This window comes from Nuphar pumila, chromosome 3 (assembly GCF_984573655.1).
Source record: "Nuphar pumila chromosome 3, dmNupPumi1.hap1.1, whole genome shotgun sequence".
NCBI lineage: Eukaryota > Viridiplantae > Streptophyta > Magnoliopsida > Nymphaeales > Nymphaeaceae > Nuphar > Nuphar pumila.
The window spans coordinates 20,801,599-20,820,007 of NC_143251.1; the positions used below are offsets into that span (position 1 = coordinate 20,801,599).

The following is an 18,409-nucleotide window of genomic DNA, read 5'->3' on the forward strand; positions in this document are numbered from 1 at the left end:
TGAGTAAACTCCTTGGAGCTCCTTCTTTGAGTTAGTTTATTGAAAACTTTAATGAATTTAGCATGCTAGACTTAACCCTATAAATCCTGAAATAGGCGACAGATAGAAAGGGTTACCTGATGGCTGTCGGAGTGAGAGTCGTCATAAGCGTGGGCCGCCAGTGATTTATTGATGTGGTGCCACTACATCGTCTGCATGCTTAGATCTTTGGGTGAATATTAAAATCGTAGGAAGAACTTGAGAAACTTTGCTAAATTATAAGAAAAATCGTAAACTCGAGGTAGTTCATGTGGGAAAACAATAAGTTGCTAAATGCATCCTAATTAAGGACTATGTTTCACACAATAATTGAGACTCTAGGCAGACTAGGATGTAGTATGAACCACGAACCTTGGGGTGCATGTATAACTCTCTAGTCTAACTCTTCGGCTAGCTACTGACATGTCATCTTTCATTGCAATACCTCGTGACTCCCGTGGAAGCACAATGCATGGTTCATAGTTTGACCAATTTCGTAGAATTGAGATATTCTACACAGGTTGGTATGCCAAAAGTAGGCTATTACCGTTATAACCAATTTAGTACAATGGTTAGCATTAAGTGAGTGCTAGCTTATGAGTTTTGAGAGGATTAATAAGAAGATTTTAAAAAAATAAATATGTATGTTATGTGATGTAAAACTAAATTAATACTAAGGGCTTAGAGCTCAATATAGTTGTACATTAAATTTTTCAGTTGTTTATAAATATTTCTTACTGAGTTGTAAACTCACTCTTCTTTTATAATTACAATTATAGGTTTCAGGTGATTCATCGGAGACTAACCATAGTTGTTATTGTTCCCGCAGGTGTCCTTAGGTGGCTAAATCAAGATAAGACTTTATTTTATGTTTTTATTTTATTGAACTTATGACACATATGAATGATGTAGCTTGTGATAGCTTTCAGTTTATGAAACTATGATGTGAGTTTAAAAAAAAAAATTGTCATAGTTCTATTGTGCTCACTTTGTAGTCTTCCCTTTAATAAGTAATACTTATAACTCGAAAGGTCCCGGATCAAGATATTACAGTTTTCTTCTTCTTGAAATCTAGACAACAACTAATGAATGCCAAACTTTTTATTTTTTTATAAACAAGCATTTGTTGGGCATACCCCTATCCGTACAAGATAATAAAGTTACATATCAAAATCATGGATTTATTTGGACTTTAAAAAGAGAAACGAGGAGACTCTGTAGAGGAAAATTTGATAACTTCAGCAGCTAGGGCCTACTTTTTAATGTAGAATTGTACTCATTAAAAAAAGAGAAAAAATCCATGCGGATATGCTTCTGTTAAATTGTTATTTGTTGGCATTGCCAAATTAGATTGAATAAAGTCAATACATTTCTTGAATGTTGCTGTCTTGCTGAGGATGCAAGGAGAAGGGGGAGAAGCCTAAGAGGCTTAATGTCATAATGTGAGGAGTGCAAAAAGAAAAAGGGGGAAGCCTTTTACTATTCAAGCAGAACTACTAAAACCAAAATTTACCAGAATAAAATACAGAAACTTAACAGTTAAGAATTTTAGTATCAAATGATGAAAAACTGTAATTCTAGCTATCCTCAAGCATCCTGTGGGAGGATGTGCTTGCTTCAAAGCTTTTTTTTATTTTACTCAGAGAAACCACACCAAGATCATAAACCTAGTCGCGCTGGCTCTGCCTGGCATACTTATGGTCACTGTTCTGGCAGCGTAAATCTTCAAGGGGCTTACCCCTAGCCACCCAGAGTCACCAAGCTTGCTTCAAAGCTTGCCTCATTTTTTATTACATCTTGACCTTCCATGTTAGCAACGGCCAATTGATTTACATCAACTTTGCTTGGCCTTTGTACCTGTGATGGAGACGAAGACTTTTATGCCTCTTATCCGTTGCAGAGCAGACCAGCCACTTGCCAGTTGCCACTAAATGTATAAACCTCTAATTTGCACCCCCACTGCCAAGCTGTCACAAAGACACGACACGAACTGCGATTCCATAAAAGGCACACAATAAATTCATGATTTTTTTTTTTTGGAAAAGTAAGACACAAGGATATGGATCTTTTATTATTTAATCGATTAATAATATTTTTATATTTTAATATATGAAATTACATTTATTACAAATATATTGAAACAGTTAAAATTATTCGGAATGATATATATTGTCCTTGCATGTCATGAGTTGTCACGTGTCCCCGTGTCATGTCGTGTCACTAGAGACATGACCAAAACAGGTGGGTCACGATGACATAGCTACCAAGGGTACAACTCATTATTTATATGAATAGTGAATACCATCATCCATGACTATTCACTATATAAATCAGCAACGGTTTTCTATTGAAGGCATAATTCCACTGGCTTATTATATCTCATCTTCAACATCTGACTACGCATGCCATGACACATTACTTTGTGTACTACATAAGCATATGCATCAATTAAATTCACCAAGTTGAGCACTTCATAATGCATGAGAATATAATTATTTAATTTACATACAATCATAAGCACAAATGGGTCGATACAAGCACCATATGCGAATCCTTTTTTTTTTTTTTTGAAAAATAGAACACATGCATGGACACAAACTTTATATCATTTAACTCATAAAATAATATATTTCAATATATAAAATAAATTAGTATTATTCTTAAGATATTATTATTTTTTTTATAATAATAATACATGTCATAGTTTGTCACCTGACATGTCCATGTGTCCTGTTTGTACCCCCATAGGGCTGGGAGACAAGACGAGCCACTTGTGGCAACTGGCAAGTGATTCGATCGGCTTGTGTTCAGCTCATAAAACATGAAAATTGAGTGTTTCACTTGGTTCGGCTCGTATGGGCTAGTTAACTAATAATAAATATATTTTACACAAATTGATATCATAAATCCCAGATGGTTGATGTGTTTGGCTTGCAAGAGATAAGTTTATTATTCAGTTTCTATTTTTTTTCCTCTTTTTTTGGGCTAAGCAAAGGGAAAACCCACATTGGGAGGCCTCTGGTTGGTAAAACCCTTGACGTCCCTCTTGCCCAATGGCGAGTTCACCCAACTTCGACATTGTAGCAAAGAACGTGCTCCATGGGGTTCGACCTTGAGACGTTCTGTCAACTTGGTGACACTCATATGTTGCCTCTATCAGATGAGCAAAGCTCTTGTGGGCAGCTCCTACTGCATGCAACATTGAAACAATGTATTTATTTTGTAAATGAGCCAATCTGAGTTTTACCCACTAGGTTTAGAATCTGAATTTTGTTATTTTCAATTTAAAAAAATATATTTTTATTGTAAACGAGCCAGCTTATTCTCAGTTCATTTAACTTGAACTCATCAAACTTGGCTTGGCTCGCCATAAGAATGAGTCGATCCAGCTTGAACACCCACTGTTTGATTTGTTTAGCTCGTCTGACAACCTTACTTGTCTTTGTCTTTGTTACATTGGTTTTAACTAATTGAAGACAAATTCTGTAGGGTCCACCAACCTGTTGATCACACTGGTGGATTTATTTATTTTTTTTTGAAATGCGATTGCAAGTGATTTAGCATCACGCCCCAAAGGGCTTTGACCTAGTGGGATGGGACCTAGGCCACTAGGCAAGTAGTCTAGGTTCAAATCCTATGAGCAAGGCCGCCTTGGGCAAGCTGAAGCATGGCGACTTTCTGGGGTCAAGGAGTAAGCCATGAAATTTTAGGTTGTGAGGATAGTAATCGTAAGTACAATAAGCAAAGCTAGGTGATAGACAAAATTAGATCCGTGTGGTGCTTTAGTTTCTTGGTGATAGACAATAAGGCACGTTAGTTGCACGTTGCAAACACTGGCCAATAACTGTAAGAGGATAACTGTACAACTCCATAGTTTAAGAGATGATTTCTCATCCAGCTGCCTGCCAACCAACTAAGACCTTACTTGTTTGCCAAGATTTGATCTCTTAAATCTGCATATGCTTAATGTGCCTTCAATTTTTTTCTTATTTTGACTTGTTTATTCCTATTCTTGGAGCAGGATAAGAGACCTACTCTATCTTTTATAATCAATTCTTTATAGTTTAGCCAGCTCAAGCAAGGAGGAAGTGGTAGGTAGATGCATCTCTGTTCGTCCCCCACATTTGTTAGTTGGCATTTTATTAAGCCGACCACAGTAGTGCAGATAACGTGAGACAACACGCGGCAATAATCCCAATTTTACCTGCAAAAAAAGATTAAAAAGGTGAGTGAAATATATCACTGTCACCTATTAAATGTGTTTTGAAATATGCATGCGCAGCCACATTTTAAACATGTGAAGTGTCAAGACAGAACACGACGTACAGAAAGTTTAAGGACAGCCTACTGGCAACCGTAAAAGTGGCATGTCAATCGATATATGTTTAGATCACCAGGTAAATTTAGATACAAACAAAACAGTAAAAATGAACCATGCACATCAAAATGAATCCATATGGTGTAAGTGAACTTGGTCTAAGTCAGCAAGCAAACCGACTAACTTATTAATGCAATAACAATAACTATAAATTATGAGCTCATAAGAGCTCCGCTCATCTGGTAGGGGTGACTTGTGAATGTCACTGTTGTGGGTGTCTGGAAATCTAGACTTGTTCTGATCCATGACTCGATCCCAAAATATTTGGTGATCATATTCATTGGGGGTTTATGTTGGTGGGAGAAGGATCGGGCCATTAGGCTTCAATTTTGTAAATTTTTATTTTGTACTGGTTAGGATTTTATGCCCTTAGTTATGTTTATAGCCGCTTTCTTTTGAGAGTTGTGTATGAGAGTTTTGGGTGTATTAAGGATTACGGTTTTGAGAGTTATGCATCTAGCTTATATATTTCTTTGGATTTGCTTGTGGATTTTTTGCTCTTCCTTCGCCTGTGAATATAGACCTGAGTGCCAAACCACTTACTATTCTTTTCTTCCCTTTCTCTTGTGGTTTGCTTCATTTTGGCTGTGGTTTGCATAACAGTCACCAAGTTGACAAAATAGCACAAGTTCAAAACCCATGGGTGGCGTATCTTGTTGTAACTTCAAAGTTGAGTGTACTCTCCAGTGGACAGAGTATTGGGTTTTGAGGACCAAGGTGTGCACAGAAGCTCCAGAGAGACATACACAGAAGCTCCAGAGAGACATACGAGAAGGAAATAAGAGAATATCATGGTTAACGTTATGCTTCAGGAGGGATCACCTCAATACAAATATTGATCTCTTGACAGAATGCAAGGGCTGGGTTTATTTAGCCTCCCCTGTGTAGTTGGTTCCCTGTTCAACTATCTCCTTGGATTCCCTAACATGTTGAGAATCCAATTGTGAGCCCAACACTATTTCAGTGGTTCACATTTCAAGAGCCTACCACGTAAGTGAGTCATAGGATTCCTGGCCCACTACTCTGGCCGGTCATTGGATTTTTTTATGAGATCCAATGATAAACTTTAGATCCAATATATAGATTCATACTTTGAATCCAATACCTGGATCCAACATATGTATCTGAAATATGTTCTATATGTGAGACTTTATTGTTACACTAGATCAAATACCAAGATCCAATATCTCTCATTCGGCCATGTGGGGCAAACACCCATATTAAATCATAAATGATGCATCATGTATTGCATACAACACTTCATGACAAAACATGCATTAAATAAACTTGCACAATTTTTTGGGTTATATCATTATTTAAATATGATATTTTTCTCACATGTTATGTGTTATTTTCCATATAATCATATGAATTATTTCATCATTCAATCTTCATGTACAAAGTTTTCACACATGCTATGGGTTATTTCTCACAGAGTCACGTGGATCTTTTCATTATTCATATTCAGGTATTGAGGTTTTCACACATGCTATGAGTTCTTTCCCACATACCTATGTGCACTTTTCTTTATTTTCAAGTAATGTTTTTCACACATGTTATGATTTATTTCTCAAATAGTCATGTACTCTTTCCATCATCATATGAATAATGATTCTTTTCACATATAGTAAGAATTTAACCATGAAATCATCATTTCATGCACTCATTTCACATAACTATATGGGTTTTTTATCATATCATAATTTTAAATTATAACACTTATTGTGCAATACCATATTTAAACAAATATATCATATTTGGAGTCTCACTTTCTTAGTTAATCATGAGGTTGTTATGGCTCTTTCATGACCATACTATCGGATATCATCATGTCCACATACACATTAGTGAAGTACTATGAATTTTCATTAACTCATGGATCCATGATAAAATATGATTTGCCCAACATAGCAAATACTCTAATTTTTTAAAACTTTTACTATAATTAATACTTTCACTATCCATGTGCATCATTATCACATGCAATATGCTTAAATTCTCATCAAGTTAACCATCATCTGTTCATTTTGGATATATATATATATATATATATATATATATATATATATCGATCCAAATAATTATAAATATTACTAAAACACATGAATAACACTATATTGCATATCATGCATAATATTCTAATACATAAAAATATCCCTTCATGCATTCATACAAACAAACCATAAGGAGCATGATTTATAATGATTATTTATCATCATATGCAAATAAAATATATTCACATGCATGTGTAAAATTATAATTCAGCTCTCACTTTTCCAATGCATATATGTGTATTTATTCATTACAAACTAGAAGCAATATGCATCAAGAAATAAAGCATAAGTCTTCATATCCATATTCAATATGGATAAGCACTAAATTCATATTAAATGAGAGTTCTCGTATTACCATTTGGATATGTCAAACATGATAAACCCATTTATTTTTCAAGGCTTTAAACATATCACATATGATAATAAGTACTCAAGCTTGTCAACATATAAATTTAGATTCGTTAACAGATCCAAATAAAACAACTATATTCAAATCCATTGGATTTATATGAGTCTATCCAAAAACCAACTTGAGATAATATCATTAAATCCAACAATATTCATAGAGAAAAATAGTTCTCATGCAAGTTTAAATAACTCATGCAAGTTTAAATAACTCATGCAAAATCACGCATCACAAGAGATTTGACCATTGTCCAAATTAATCTATATTTATATGTTTCAAATTCAAATGGATCTACACCACACATCCAACATTATACTTATCTAAATCTATCAGAGTTGAACCAAAACCCATGCATAATATATTATAAGGTTCAAATATATGGCTTGATACTATCCAAATACATCATAAAACTTGAATCAAATGTACATCTACATCTATACAAAATATTTGTCAATATAATTTTTAGATCTGTTTATAGGCTAAATCTGGATTCATACAATATATCTAGCATTATACTTTTTTGGATTCATCACTAGATTCATCCAATGCAAAGACCCAATAAAAAACTATCCAAAATTATACATGCATCAAACTATATATAATTCCACATAATCAAATTAAATAAACTTAAATGTCATTACACTAATTTGGAACCACAATAAATCCATAAGACCAAACAAGCATATGCATAAGCACATGTAATGCAATCATATAAAATGTTCTCAGATCTCATATGGATCCAACTCACGTGTATCATGTACAGATTCCATTCAAATTATAACTAGGTACATATTACACTACAAGTTTTGACTCAAAAAACCAGTTCTAAAACTTGATCTCAATCCTTTGATCCATGTTAAGTTATTTTACTCAACACCCAAATAACTTCAAAACTCATAAAATGACTCATTCAAGCATGATAATAGTGAAAGCATGTTCAATGGTGTTTCTTGGATTCAAAAACATTCAACCGGATCTATTCAGATTATTATCAAAATAGGACCAATATTAGGTTACACTAGTAATCTTGCTCTGATACTATTGTTGGGTTTCGGGGATCGAGGTGTGCATAGTAAGGGGGTGCTCCAAAGGAACATAGGAGAAGGTAATGGGAGATCATGGTTACCGGCCTGCTTAGGGGGGGTCATCTTGATATAGATATCAATCTCCAGAATGCAAGGGCTGGGTTTATCTAGCCTCTCTTGAGTAACCAGCTCCCAGTTCAAATTCAAATGTCTCCTTGGATTCTTAAACATGTTAGGAATTCAATGAGTTGGGGTTCCAACACTATTTCAGTTGCTCACATTTCAAGGGCTCCTTATTTTAGTGGGTTATAGTATTTCTGACCTACTACTCTGGGTCATTGAATTCTCTTATGAGATCAAAGGATAAACTTTGTACTCAATACATGGATTCATACTTTAGATCCAATACCTGAATCCAACATACGTGTCTAATACAGGTTTCATATGTAAGATCCTATGACTACACTGGATCTAATACCAGGATCCAACACAGAGAGGACAACAAGGGTTTAATAACCAGTGGCCAGCCAATGTGGGTTTTCCTCTTGGATTATCCAAAAGAAAAACTATAATTTATGAAGAGGGTGTCAATTGTAATAACTTCAATAGTAAAACCACCAAGGTGGTGGTATCCCATGCCATATTCGGGGTCCTGTGCCAAGCTGAAGGGGCTTAAGAGATATCTGGTAGGGTCTGCCTAACCCGAGCTTGCCTATCAAAAAAAAAACATTTACTTCAATAGTAAAAGTCCGCAGAATGGGCAAGTTTTGGAATGACAAAACGGCAAAACATGAACTTCTATGAACTCTATCATATTATTTGTTTTATACTTATTAGTTTTTTTTACGAAGAATGAAGAAACCACTCTTAGAATAAGAGACCTAGTCTGCCCACATGAGGACTCAAACTCCAATAAGGGGTATCTCCATGTATATTATGAGCTTAAGACCATGTGGGCAATCTTTGGGATCTCATACTTAAACAGGCTTTAAGATTAGAGACCTAGCCATGCTACGATCACTTTCCTGGCAATGTAAATTTCTGTGGGCTTACTCCTTGCCTTCAGGGAGTCGCTACGCTTAGGCTTGTACAAAGAGTAACACTGATGAGATTTGAACATAGCCGCCAGCCTAGCGGCTTAGGCCTCCATCACACTACGCAAACCCCTTTGGGCCTCATACTTAAATACATGATTTTCTGACACCACTCACAATTTTGTCTTGGTTTTCCCCTTCCTAAAGGAAACCACTTGAAATTATGTTGCTAAAAGTGAATTAATTATACATTAAGCATCTATATGTAAATTACTCAAAAAAAATATATATCAGCAAAGTAGATCGTTGTCTGTAAACCATTCCATCTGAGCGTTGATCACCATCCAAAAACGAAGGATGGACGGCTGCCAAACTCCATGTCAAAGATACCAACGGTGGCTCCGCCTGTCTGGTAGGAGCAGCTAGTGCAAGTCACCTTGTGTTAGGACGTTGCAGGTTCAAAATTCAATGGTATAGTTGTATAACTGGTAGGGGTCTGCCTAACCCCCTGCTTGCCTTTAAAAAAAAAAACTTCGTGTCAAAGAAACGAAGGTGGTCAACCCGATTGGAGCCCACCCACCAACCATTTCTAGCAATGATGAGTCGGTGGTCAACAAATTAACAAAAAGCCAAAGTTAAGTTCACCATCCTCCCCACTCACTAGGAGCCACCTACCCCTTCATCTCCCAACCGTCCATCCAGAAGATGGATGATCGATAAGCCACGTTGTTTGTAACTCTATACATCTCATTTTCGGCAATAACACGGGGCTGCTGCCGTACCGAAAACTATAGCGGATCGGTTTCGGATCTTGGGCATTAATATATACCATATAATAAGATGCAAATATCTAACGGAATTATTTTAAATAGAATTTGTTTCTTCAAAAGAAGTTAAAATCCCTTTAATATTACGTCACGTGGCTAATCAAAATCTCACATATTTCCGATATTTTGCGACGGCATGGCAATCTTTTATGACCTTTTAATTTTCATTCCGTTATATATTTATTTTTTTAATGATTTCTAAATTTATATACCATGAGTTCACATTTTTCTCCAAAAAAGACAAAATAATTATTAGATTGGACTTCGTACGAGATAATCCCGAGAAAGAGATTTGTGGGTGTGGTGATGTAATCATATTTGGATCTTTCTGGTATTGGATGTGGATTTCAATCTTAATCCGACCCATTTAGCTATAGATCGGATCTGGATTTTGGAAAATCATACCAAATCCATGTAGATCGTATTTATTTGGATATAAGCATTTTTGAATCAAAGTTGGATTCAATGTCATATGGAAAGGGCTCATATTGAATCTGGATCTGGATCCATCCAATGCATTAGTTTTGGCAGAGTACGTGGAACACCAACCCAATGTCGAAGAAACCCAGTACAAATATTCTACAACTGCAAGAACTACTGGAAGTGTACGAATACATCTGTACCTGGACAGCTTAAGTATCTAATCACATGCAACTGGATTTGGATATCCATTTGATTCAAATTCAATTCCATTTTAGATCCAGGTTTTAACGTAAAACCCTATACACCAAATTCATATCCAATTACTATTCGGATGTGGGTACTCTACCAAACCCAAATACAAACGATTCAAATTGGGTCGGATATGAGATCCAAAGCCGAACAGTTCACATCCCTACAAGGGCACGAAGTCACGCATCAACCCACTTTCTTGCTAAAGCGACAGCTGAGTCAAACCGCATATTAAGTAACCACCAACTCTCTTGAGTCCACAACCGTCCATCTTACGATAGACGGTCATTAGAGCGCCATCTTATGGAAGCACGGTACATCACCATCGATACACAGAGACCTTCTCTCTCTCTGGCGTGCATGAGGAGGAGCAGGAACGACCAGTTGATGGCGTCAGCCAGGTTTGACGGCATAAATCTGACGCGAGTGTTGGGTGTGCGAGCGTCGAGATCACGCGCGCCGCCGTCGCTTCGGTCGAGTGCTCGGATCCCGATAGTCTCGTGGAGGCAGGGGTGGAAGGAGCAGCGGCCGAGCATGTCGATCGAGGGTGGCGACGATCGAATCAAAAAGATCTCCACGGCCATCCGTGTGATCCCCAATTTCCCCAAGCCCGGTGAGCGCCCCCCCCCCCCCCCTCTCTGTCTCTAAACTTTGATTGTAGATCGAATTCTTGATGTTTATTCAAGTGGGTGTTCTCTTTGATTCTAGTTTTGTTATTTTTTCTTTTTTGCATTTTATTACGATTGGAATTGGAATTCGTGGTGTTTTTTCAAGTGGGTTTTGTTTATTTTCTTTGTTTACTTCATTTGGAGTTAAAAGTTCATGGTTATTCTTCGATTGGGGATTAGTTTTTGTGGCATTTCGTATAATGTTTGAATGCATTTGTTGGTGGTGGCGCTGCTTTTGGTTCTTTTTATGGAGATTTTAGTTCCTTTTTTTGTTGTTGAGATTTTGTCTTGAATGGAAAAAAGTTGGTTCCTATTATTTGGGTGCACTTGATTGTGTTGCATTTTGGTTTTCGTTTGATGTACAAATCTCGAAAATTTGCATTTAGGTGGTCTTTGCATCTCTCTTTTTTTTTGGTAGTGCAATTTGGAGTTGGCGATCATTTTGCTTAGTTCTTTCAACGTTATGTCACTTTGATTCGAATTTAATTGCTTTTTGCCCACATAGGTATTCAATATTTATTTGTTTTCTTATTTACTTATTGTGCAAATGCTTGTTTTTTTTCCTTCTAGCGTTCTTCGTTTTTTTAGTTCTCTTTTATATGGATTTTTTTTATCCAATTGAAATTTTTACATCTTTGCATTTATGCATCATTCTGTGTCTGTTTTTCTTCTTTTTTCAGCTGAATTATATGTTTTCTCGATTGGCTGTTGATTTGTTACTATTTTGCCGAGTTTTGCTTTAGGGTTGATTTTTGTGAATCATTTTCTTTGTTGGTTTTTCAAGCTTAGAGTTTATAGTTCGACGTTTTCTTATTTCTTTTCCACATGAAATCACGTTTCAGATTGATGTTCGTGTCATTCAATTAAATCACTTCAAATTTTTCCTTTTAGAAACTACAAAAGGTTTTTGTTTTGGTTGTGAGGTCAATTTTCTCTTTCCATGTTTATTTAGAAGTCTGTATGTTATCCATTTGTCATGGAAATTTAACTTTTTTTTGGTCTTCCTTGTGTGAAAGGGTTTCAGCTTACTTCAAAGTTCAAACATTGGCAACTAGATTTTGCATTTTTGAAATCTTTCTATGCAAAATATGGGTGCAATATTGATTTTGATGGGCTTGCACTTGTTTTGGTTGTTTCAAAATTTAAATGCTTAATCTTACCATTTCTCTGTGCTTTACATAAAATTTTGATTTAGACTTTGATGAAGGTTGTTTTATTTTTGTTTTGCTGACTTTCTAAAGGCATTTAAAGTTTGTTAGTTCAGTTCCTGCATAAAACCTTATCATTATCATTGTTATCATTGACATTCACTTCTATTTCATCTTTTCACTTGTTATTAGTTGGATTTAAGATACATTCTATGCCTTCATTCATTTAAAGGTTATGTTTCTGAAAATGTAGGGATCATGTTTCATGATGTAACGACATTGCTTCTTGACCCGAAGGCATTCAAGGACACCGTTGATTTGTTTGTTGAGAGATATAGGAACAAGAATATTTCAGTTGTGGCAGGTATAATTATCACTGCGTAGAACATTTGATATGTTTCACAGTTATCTTTGTGGTGGATCATAAGTATTGAAAGAATGGGAGCATGATTTGTCAGTGTTAGTTGATGCATTCTTTTTTGCTTTTAATTAATTTCTTTTATATTCATCATGTTAAACAAGTTCGAATGTAATAAGTGTGGCTATTCTTACACTTCCTAAGGCAGAACTTTCAGTGGATATGATTTGGTTTTGTACACAAAATCACAAATATGCACAAAGTTATAGTATAAAACTAGTCAATGATGGCACTTACGGAATGGGCTGTAGTCTGTGTGGAACTTAGCTTTTTAATGAGAGTTTGTTCTTTACTGAGAGGAAAAATTTTATTCATCTATGATCAGCTCAGAATTGGTCCTCCTTGTGGTTGAAACTTGTAACTAAGGAATAAAAACAAAATTTTTGAAAAGCTATATGTGGAAAAAGAAGCCAGTAATAGCCATTTTTAGGAAGAAAATTTTGGGCACCTTTTTGGTGAGTGCGTCACAGACCATCTCATTGTATATTATATCTAACACTAAAATAACCCTCTACATTAGGGGTCAGATGGATGGAGATTGCGGATCCACTGGAACTCATTCTTTAACTTGATAGCAAAAACAGTTCAGCTCTGCCAGGGCAAATGCCAATCTCGAACCTGGGATAGACCTAACCTAAGGCAATCCATCAGACCATCAAGCAAGCTGGATCTTAGGGCTAACAATGTAGGCCCAGGCCCAATTGTTCATAAATGTTTTGGCATAAGCCTCGACTAGAGCAGCCATCTGCTAGGCATGTCATTGTGGCCCTTACAGTTTGTACGTCTGGCTTACATATGTATCCATTATGCCTGAGATAAAGTGATCCATGTAAACTGCAAGATTATGTCTGGCACAGGACATAAGGGAAACATATCTCAGAGATAGCACAAAGGGATCACATTACATTGCCCATAAATTAGAAGTCAATGTAGAATACTACTCATCATGTAATGACACATGGAAAAATGAGTCTCTATTAACCTTTATCGTCAAATCTTAAAGTTCATGATTTTGGTCTTGAAGTTCAAGATTTTGATCTTGAAGGGAAGAAGGGCTTTCAACAATTTGTTTGTTAAACCTGGAATACGATCTTGGTTCTTAGAAGTGAATTTAATTTAGGTATACCTCAAGACTGTATAATTCGTGCTTGTGCGACCTCTTGAGGGCACCATCCAAGCATCCACAGTCTGAGGATCCTACAGCGTTTCGAGGAATCATCTGAGAGTCGATCCTTGTCCTTCAAAATCCGTCCTTAGCCTATCAGGTTAGCATTAAAAAATAAATTTAAGTTCTCCATCTGTATCGATCATATTAAAATTACAAGTTTTACTGGTGGAGTATATCTCCCTTTCACTCAATCCTTGAGAATATCCTTTTACTGCAAAAATGTAGTTCTCTTTTGGTGCTTAATCAGGAACTTGTAATGCTGCTTAGAAGTCTATCACAGTCTATGTTTTCATCTGAAGTTCCCTGCTATATGATATTATTCTCTACTTAGATCTTGATTTTGCCAACTTACTTCCACCAAAAAAGAGGTTGAGCGCAAATGGCAACTTTGTTGCAGCAATTTTCACAACAATTTGTTATGCTCCTCAAGGACATTATGGCCATTTTGTTAAATTATGTAATCAAACTTGTAATTTCGTATATATATTTTATATATATAAGGTAATACATATACATATATATATAATATATGTATATGTATTTACCAATTATATATATAAAATATATATAGTCATAGTAAGGGTAGTTTAGGAATTTTACACATATTCTTTTTCGAGAATATGTTTTTTGTATTTTCCTTTTTTTCTTTTTCTTTATTTATTTTTGCTTTTGCATTTAATGCATTGTACATGCATTGGGAGGGGCCCAACCCACTAGTCGTTGGACCCCTCCAACGGTCACATTTGTGACCGTTGGAGGGGCTCCAACGACTATGTGGAGCCCCTCCCAAGGCCTCCTCCAAAGCCCTATATATATGGGCAGCTCCTCTTGTATTTCTTCAAGGGATTTGGGATTATAGCCCAACCTCTTTAGTTGCTTATGAATCTTATGAGTGCAATTGCACATTTGTGATTGGTGTGTTGTGTACAAGCGTTCTTGAGTGTGTATGTTCACACATTTATTTTCAAGGTTATTGTGTTATCAACTAAAGTATCTTGTTGAAGATACTTTTACATGGTATCAGAGCCACGTTGAAGAAGAAGAATTGTGATTCGCCTTCTTTTGCATTCCTCGGGAAGCGTGCCTTCAAGTTTTTTGAAATCAAAGAGGATCATCTTCTTCGAGCAATATTTTAGGAGCCTCTTTTGTCAAGAAAGACGCAAAAAGTAATTAAGGTACATACTATCTCTTGCATTCTTTCCTCTCTAATGGGCGAAAAAGACTCCCATTTCTCTCTTGGGTTTAAGCTTAATGGCTCAAACTATCATGTTTGGGCCGGTAATATGGAAGCCCATATTAAAGGAAAGGGGCTTTGGGGTTACGTTCATGGATCCATACCGGAACCGGAACCCAAAATTACCATTGTTGAAGGAGGGGATATTAAGATCCTTGAAGGGGATGAAAGACAAAAGGCCCTTGAAGAGTATTCTAAGAAACATGATGATTGGGAAATGAAGAACTTCAAGATCTTATCTTGGATTTTCTCATCCGTTGAGACCAAGATAAATGCCAACATCATCAAATTTAAAAGGGCTTCCGAAGCTTGGGTATATCTTGAGAAAATGTACACCTCAAGAGATCTATCCCACAAGTACTTTCTCCAAAAGAGGGCTTTGACTCTCCAACAAAATGACATGACCATTCGGGAGTACTTTGCCGAATTATCCTCTATTTGGGACGAGCTCGCAATCCTTGAACCTAAATGGAGTGGTGAGGCAATCGAATTAAGGCACAAACAACTTGAAGAAGACCGGTTCTTCAATTTTTTAAATGGCCTTAGACCCGAATTTGAACAAGTTCGGTCCTCTCTTCTCTCCGCCTTCATATCCCCCTCACTCGAAGATGTTATCACCAAGCTAAGTGGTGAAGAAACCCGTATGGGGATTGGCAAAAATAATCCTAGCATTCTTGTTACTTCCTCTACTCAAGAAGATGGTGAAATGGCTAATGCCGTGTCAAGACCGGGAAATAACATGAGGACCTATAGACCTCCTCATTTCAAGAATCAAGGTCAAGGAGGAAATGATCGGTATGGCAAAAGAGACTATAGCAAAGTAACTTGCTATCATTGTAAAGAACCCGGACATATCAAACCCTTGTGTCCTAAATGGAAGAAATTGATTGCAACGGCTATGGCATCTCAAGTTGAAGAACGACCCTCTTTATCAAGTGAGTCTCTTTCTCTTCAACAAATCGTGGAAGCCCTACAACCTCTTCTCAAGGGAGGTACTTCCGGAGCCGCTATGTCATCCTCTTCCCCCGGTAAGACATCTTGGCTTTTAGATTCCGGGGCATCCTTTCACATGACCCCTAGTTATTGCACTCTTTCAAATTTTTCTAAAAATGCTTTTTCATCCTTTGTATCAACCGCGGACGGTACATCTCTTGAGATTAAAGGAATAGGTAATTTTAAAAAACAAGACTTCTTTGTTCCAAAAATTCGTTTTATCCCAAACCTTAACCTAAATCTTCTTTCCGTTTCCCAACTCTCGGACCATGGTTGCGATATAAAATTTTCTTCTAATAAATGTTGGATACAGGATCGCCAGTCCGGGAGATTGATTGGGGAAGGCTCTAGAAGAGGAGACCTCTACTACGTAGATTTTCTTCAAGTTCCCAAGAGTCAATTTTGCAACGTCGTCCAAAACAAAGACATTCATGTATGGCATAAGAGATTGGGTCATCCCAATATTGTTAAAATCTCGTATTTGCCTTTTGTTAAACATCTTTGTAAAAGTGACTTTTTGTGTAATGAATGCATTCTTGGGAAAATGAAATGTTTGCCTTTTCCTCAAAGATCCATGTTTACGACAAAACCATTTGAAATTGTCCATTCCGATGTATGGGGACCGGCTCCGGTAATGTCAAAAGGAGGTTTTTCATATTATGTGATCTTTGTGGATGACTATACTAGGTTTTGTTGGATCTATTTCCTTAAACATAAACATGAAGTTTTTTCAACCTTTAAAAGTTTTCACATGATGATTTCAAATCAATTCAATGGATGTTTAAAAATCTTTAGGTCTGATTCTGGAGGAGAATACCTCTCAAATGAATTTAAGAGTTATCTTGAAAATTTTGGAATTCTTCACCAAAAATCATGTCCAAAAACCCCTCAACAAAATGGGTTAGCCGAACGAAAGCACAGGCACATCATTCAAACAACTAGGACTTTGCTCATTTCTCAAAACATTTCAAAAAATCTTTGGGCTGAGGCAGCCCTTACCTCTGTCTATCTCATAAACCGACTTCCATCGAAAAATTTAAACAAAATTTCTCCCTTTGAAAAACTGTATGATAAGGAACCTGATTATAGCAGGTTAAGGGTCTTTGGGTGTAAGTGTTTTGTTCTTACTGATAAGAATGACAAACTTTCTCCAAAAGCCATTCCTTGTGCCTTTCTTGGCTATTCTGAAACCCAAAAGGGGTTTCGTTGTTATGATATCAAAAGTGATAAATTGTATGTTTCCAGAAACGTGAGTTTTTTAGAAAATATTACTGGATTTGAACGTTGTGACCCCCATAATGAAAATATGGATTATTCTTTTTTATTTGATTTATTGAATAAGGACGATGATACTAGTGATAATGAGTCAGATCAAAGTAACCCAAATGAACTTGAAACCGAGGAAAACATCTCCTTGTCTCCTTCGTCACATCAACCTATTGAATTACCTAGAGACCCTATCACCTACTCTCATAGAGATCAAAACGACTTTAGGAGTGCTCTTGACAGATATAATGATGCCAGTCCCAGTGCCTCTCAGAATGAAGTGATCCCTCGTAGAACTGAGAGAAGTAGAAGGCCTCCTTCTAGGTTCATTTCCTATGACTCTTTCTCACCAAGATATAGAGCCTGCCTTAGTGCCATCCACTCTTATATAGAACCTAGAAATTTTGAAGAAGCACGTAAATGCCCTGAATGGATTAATGCCATGGACAATGAACTTGAGGCTCTGAGAAGAGCCAAAATCTGGGAATTCCAAAATCTTCTTAAAGGCAAGAAAACAATAGGGTGCAGATGGGTTTTCAAAGTAAAAACTAAAAGTGATGGATCCCTTGAAAGGTATAAAGCTCGCTTGGTTGCAAAATGATATAGTCAAGAATATGGTATTGACTATGAAGAAACTTTTGCTCCTGTAGCTCGTATGGTCACTGTTCGATGTCTTATAACCGTTGCCTCTATCAACAAATGGAACATCTATCAAATGGATGTGAAAAATGCCTTTTTAAATGGCGATTTAAGCGAAGAAGTCTACATGGATTCTCCTCCTGGAATGGAGACTCCTAAGGGAAAGGTGCTTCGTCTTCAGAAAGCACTCTATGGCCTAAAACAAGCTCCCAATGCTTGGTATGATAGATTTAACTCTGTTATGATTGAGAATGGTTTTTCCTCTTGTTTTACTGACACTGCTCTATTTGTTAGAAAATCCAATGCAGGGATTGTAATTTTACTTCTGTATGTTGATGACATGCTCATCACTGGGAGTGATTCTAACGGGGTTAAAAGTATAAAATCTATCTTAAAAGATAAATTTGAAATGTCTGACTTGGGTTTTTTAACTTATTTTTTGGGAATTGAAGTGGCATACT

At 36.4% G+C, this 18,409-nt stretch overlaps 1 protein-coding gene across 2 annotated transcripts in view; it reads left to right on the top strand.

The window, feature by feature from the left end:
- Nucleotides 1–10,775: 10,775 nt before the first annotated feature.
- LOC149842229 (adenine phosphoribosyltransferase 1-like) overlaps nucleotides 10,776–18,409 on the top strand; it is an 82,224-nt gene continuing 74,590 nt past the window's right edge. For both annotated transcript variants that reach the window (XM_090001326.1, XM_090001327.1), the window contains exons 1-2: nucleotides 10,776–11,027; nucleotides 12,484–12,594. In XM_090001326.1, coding sequence (XP_089857452.1) covers nucleotides 10,802–11,027; nucleotides 12,484–12,594 — 337 coding nt within the window. In that variant the 5' untranslated portion in view covers nucleotides 10,776–10,801. The remainder of the gene's footprint in view (nucleotides 11,028–12,483; nucleotides 12,595–18,409) is intronic.